Below are 4,915 nucleotides of genomic sequence, written 5' to 3'. Positions count from 1 at the left end.
CACCATGGACGACGATGAGGACGGCGGCGCGTGAAGACGACGGCGCCTTCCAAGACGACCACAACGGCAGCGGCTAATCCATCCTTTTTTAATGTGTTTTAGTTTAAGTTATGTTTAAATGTGTGCCCAGGACTTGTTTGAGCAGTTTTATATTTATGTTAATGTTTTATGTGTGTTTTTTGATATGTGCGGCCGGTTTTTTTATAAATGTTCGTGTGCCATGGTAACAAGTTGCAATGCGGCCGCGTGTTACAGCACCGACAGTCGGACGGGCAAAAACAAACACAGGTGTCCGTTTTACTGCTCCAAAAGGACGAAATCCGAATAAAATGGACGTCCGTTTGGGTCACCGCGTTGAAGTTGCTCTAAGGCCAACTCCACCGCGCGACCCCATCCTGTCCGGGTGTGTCTGTTTGGGGCAGAACGGACGAATAGCGCGGCCCAACGCGCGGCCCCAAACAGACAAATGTCTGGATTCCGCCCGTTTTCGACCCATCCCCGGCCCAAACTTGCGCCGAGTTTGGGGTGAAACGGACATCGCGCGGACGGGCTCGCCGCACGCCCTTGTCCTCCCGTGGCCCGCCTGTAGGGGACACTAGCAGTCCCTTCGCTTCCAACTCCTCCACCCCCTCTCCCCGCCCCACCCCACCGCCGGCGCCACCACTATTCTCCGGCCGCCTCCTCACTTCGCACCCCCCCGGTCGTCCATACCAAACCACGTCTCTACATGGCCGCCACCATGCCCGCGCTTTCACCGTAGTTTTGGCCTTCAATTGGAGGAGATTTGACCGTCGCCGTCGTAGCCAGTGGCAGAGGGGATACGACCGCCGGCGACGTACCACGGCGGCCACGGCAGCTTCCGAAGTGCTCCAGAGCGGCCAGTAGCCGGCCGCCAACCACCCCTGCTGCATTGCGGTGATCATCGCCGCCTCTTTACCACCATGACCACAAGGTGTTCGACACTTTGCCCACAAAGGTATGGACAGTGGAGATGAATTTTTCTTCCACCACTTCATTTATTCATCGGACGATTCGTCGTCGGATGATGAAGATCTTGTGGTGGCTGCACTGGTCGTTCACGACCACATTGAGAGCCAGCTTCCTCGGTATAGGGGGTCACTCCCTGGCCGTGCTCCCAACCTGAACCGCAACAGGGAGAGAGGCCACGCCCTGCTCTATGTCGATTACTTTGAGAACACCCCACTCTTCAAGCCGGATAAATTCCGTCGCTGTTTTCGTATGGCAAGGCATCTGTTCAATCATATCCGAGAGGGAGTGGTTGCTTATGACCCATACTTCGAGTGCAAGACGGATGCCCTTGGTAAGTTTGGATTCTCCTCTTACCAGAAATGCACCGCGGCCATCCGCATGCTTGCATATGGAATTCCAGGCGGTCTGGTGGATGAGTATGTGCGTATGAGTGAGACCACATCTCTGATGTCAATGTACAAGTTCTGTCAGGCCGTGGTGGCAGTGTTTGGCCCTGAGTACTTGAGGCAGCGAACTGCCGCTGATACAGAGAGATTGTTGGCGACCAACGCAGCTAGAGGCTTTCCAGGCATGCTTGGAAGCATAGATTGTATGCACTGGGAGTGGAAGAACTGTCCATTTGCTTGGCAGGGCCAGTACAACGGGCTTGTCAAAGCGTGCACTGTCATATTAGAAGTGGTGGCTTCGCATGATCTTTGGATATGGCATTCTTTCTTCGGCATGGCAGGTTCTCACAATGATATCAACATGTTGCAGCGTTCTCCAGTCTTTTCGCAAGGCTTGCAGAAGGCTACTCCCCACCTATCAACTTTGAGATCAACGGCCACCAATACAACAAGGGATACTATCTAGCTGATGGTATATATCCTCAGCGGTCAACTTTTGTGAAGACAATCTCGAACCCCCAAGGTGAGAAGAGAAAGAGATTTGCCCAAATGCAAGAGAGTGCTAGAAAGGATGTGGAACATGCTTTTGGTGTTCTTCAATCCCGATGGGGTATCGTTCGAAACCCTGCACTGTCATGGAATGAAGGGAAGCTTTGGGAGGTGATGACTGCTTGTGTGATCATGCACAACATGATCGTCAAGGACGAGCGTGATGACAGGATCTTCGACCAAGGATTTGATTATCAAGGTGAAAATGTTGAGCCCCTGCACCAAGAACCGGCCACGTTTGAACAGTTTGTCCAATTCCATCCTGAGTTGCATGATTGGCACACTCATTTGGATCTTCAAAATGACTTGGTTGAGCACGTGTGGAGTCACATTGGCAACCAATAGATGTATTGGTTCATTATGTTCATTTAAGACCATTTCGATTTGGTTGTAAAACTATTTTATTAGAGACAATTTTGATTGGGTTGTAAGATGTAACGGCCACGATGCGGCTATATCTCCCACGTGTCGAGGCACGACTTAGAGGCATAACCGCATTGTGGTTTTGTCGCAAGAAGGGTCATCTTCACACAATCCCATGTAATGAACAAGAATGGGATAAAGAGTTGGCTTACAATCGCCACTTCACACAATACATAAATATAATTCATACATCATCCAAAATACACATATAGACCGACTACGGTCAAGATCCAAATGAAAATAAGATAACCCCAAATGCTAGATCCCCGATCGTCCCAACTGGGCTCCACTACTGATCATCAGGAAAAGACACATAGTAACGACCACGTTCCTCATCGAACTCCCACTTGAGGTCGATCCCATCATCTGCACTGGCATCGTCGGCACCTGCAACTGTTTTGGTAGAATCTGTGAGTCATGAGGACTCAGCAATCTCACACCCGCGAGATCAGAACTATTTAAGCTTATAGGAAAGGATGGTGTAATGAGGTGGAGCTGCAGCAGGCAATAAGCATATATGGTGGCTAACTTGCGCAAATGAGAGCGAGAAGAGAAGCAACGGAACGGTCGTCATCTAGTAATGACCAAGAAGTGATCCTGAACTCCTACTTACGTCATTCATAACTCAAACCGTGTTCACTTCCCGGACTCCGCCGAGAAGAGACCATCACGGCTACACACACGGTTGATGTATTTTAACTGGGTCAAGTGACAAGTTCTCTACAACCGGACATTAACAAATTCCTATCTGCCTCATAACCGCGGGCACGGCTTCCGAAAGATAATACCCTGCAGGGGTGTCCCAACTTAGCCCATCATAAGCTCTCACGGTCAACGAAGGATAAACCTTCTCCCGGAAAGACCCGGTCAGTCTCGGAATCCCGGTTTACAAGACATTTCGACAATGGTAAAACAAGACTAGCAAAGCCGCCCGATGTGCCGACAAATCCCGATAGGAGCTGCACATATCTCGTTCTCAGGGCACAACGGATGAGCCAGACGTCGGGTTGGCATAGACCCTGGTTGCCCAGGGGGCGCCGGACATCGCTCGGTTTGGGCCAGCACTCGAAGGAGCACTGGTCCGGGGGTTAAAATAAAGATGACCCTCGGGCTCGCGAAAACCCGGGGGAAAAAGGCTTAGGTGGCAAATGGTAAAACCAAAGTTGGGCCTTGCTGGAGGAGTTTTATTCAAGGCGAACTGTCAAGGGGGTCCCATAAATCACCCGACCGCATAAGGAACGCAAACTCAAGGAACATAATACCGGTAAGACAGAAACTAGGGCGGCAAGAGTGGAACAAAACACCAGGCATAAGGCCGAGCCTTCCACCCTTTACCAAATATATAGATGCATTAATATAATAAGAGATATTGTGATATCCCAACATATCCATGTTTCAACATGGAACAAACTTCAACTTCACCTGCAACTAGCAACGCTATAAGAAGGGTTGAGCAAAAGCGGTAACTTAGCCAAACAACGGTTTGCTAGGAAAGGATGGTTAGAGGCTGACATGGCAATATGGAAGACATGATATAGCAAGTGGTAGGTAGCGCAGCATGGCAATAGAGCGAACAACTAGCAAAGCAAAGATAGAAGTGATTTCGAAGGGTGGTCATCTTGCCTGCAAGGTTCTCAGAGTTGTCGAAAGCTTGATCCTCGTAAGCGTACTCAATAGGTTCCTCGTTCACGAACTCGTCTCCCGGCTCTACCCAAGACAAAAACACAAGCAACGTAACCACAATCAATCACGAGAAAAGCACAAGCAACATGATGCAAAACATGTATGATATGCGAGATATGATATGCGATGCATATGCGTGCTCCGGAAAGAAAATGATGAACAAGGCAGTAACTTGGCAAACCAAGCATGCCACTGGAAAGATGAGATGATTTCGGTCGAAATCGATATAAAGATCACCGGAAACGGATGCACGGTTTGCAAATGGCAAGCAAAACAAGAATGACACGAATCTGTGATTAGCAGCATGTTAGCACTTAAAATGCAACAACCAACAATGCTACAGCACTCCAACATAGCAACAAAGCATATGGAAGTAATCTACAGGAGATGCTTGACAAAAGATGAACAATGAACTATGGCTGCATCACAACATATCAAGTTCAAACAAGCATGGCAAAAGTGCAAAAGATAACAGGATCACAAACTTGGTGAAATTACTGGACATGGCAGAAAACAGCATCAGGTAGCAATGTTCAGAGCACGAAATCAACATGCTACAGGAACTTAACATAGCAAAAAAAAGGCATGGCAGTATTCTACTAAATGCATATGACAAAAGTCCCCTACTGACCATAATCCAAAAAGGACCATAAGATATGATGGCAACCTTGTAAACATAGCAAGTTCCGTTCTCAGGTTTCAGACTTAGCAGAAAACAGAGGATGGCAGAAACAATAATATGAGGGCATCTTGGTGAGCTTGATGCACTCACCACAAAGCAATTCATGAAAAAACAAGCATACCTACAGCAAGATGGCAAGTTTATGAAGCTATCCATGGCAAGAACAAAAGCATAGCATGTATGGAACAACTACAAAAAGCTT

General features: G+C 48.3%; 1 protein-coding gene across 1 annotated transcript; it reads left to right on the top strand.

The window, feature by feature from the left end:
- The first annotated feature begins 978 nt into the window (after nt 1-978).
- LOC109741824 (uncharacterized) lies at nt 979-2,270 on the top strand. The gene is made up of 2 exons (XM_073501843.1): nt 979-1,579; nt 1,747-2,270. The coding sequence occupies exons 1-2, from the start codon at nt 979-981 to the stop codon at nt 2,268-2,270; spliced, it is 1,125 nt and encodes a 374-aa protein (XP_073357944.1).
- Nucleotides 2,271-4,915: the final 2,645 nt, after the last annotated feature.

The sequence above is a fragment of the Aegilops tauschii genome, chromosome 6, assembly GCF_002575655.3.
Source record: "Aegilops tauschii subsp. strangulata cultivar AL8/78 chromosome 6, Aet v6.0, whole genome shotgun sequence".
In the NCBI taxonomy this organism is placed as follows: Eukaryota; Viridiplantae; Streptophyta; class Magnoliopsida; order Poales; family Poaceae; genus Aegilops; species Aegilops tauschii.
Note: the sequence above shows the minus strand (reverse complement) of the source record. Positions and strands in the feature narration are given on the sequence as shown.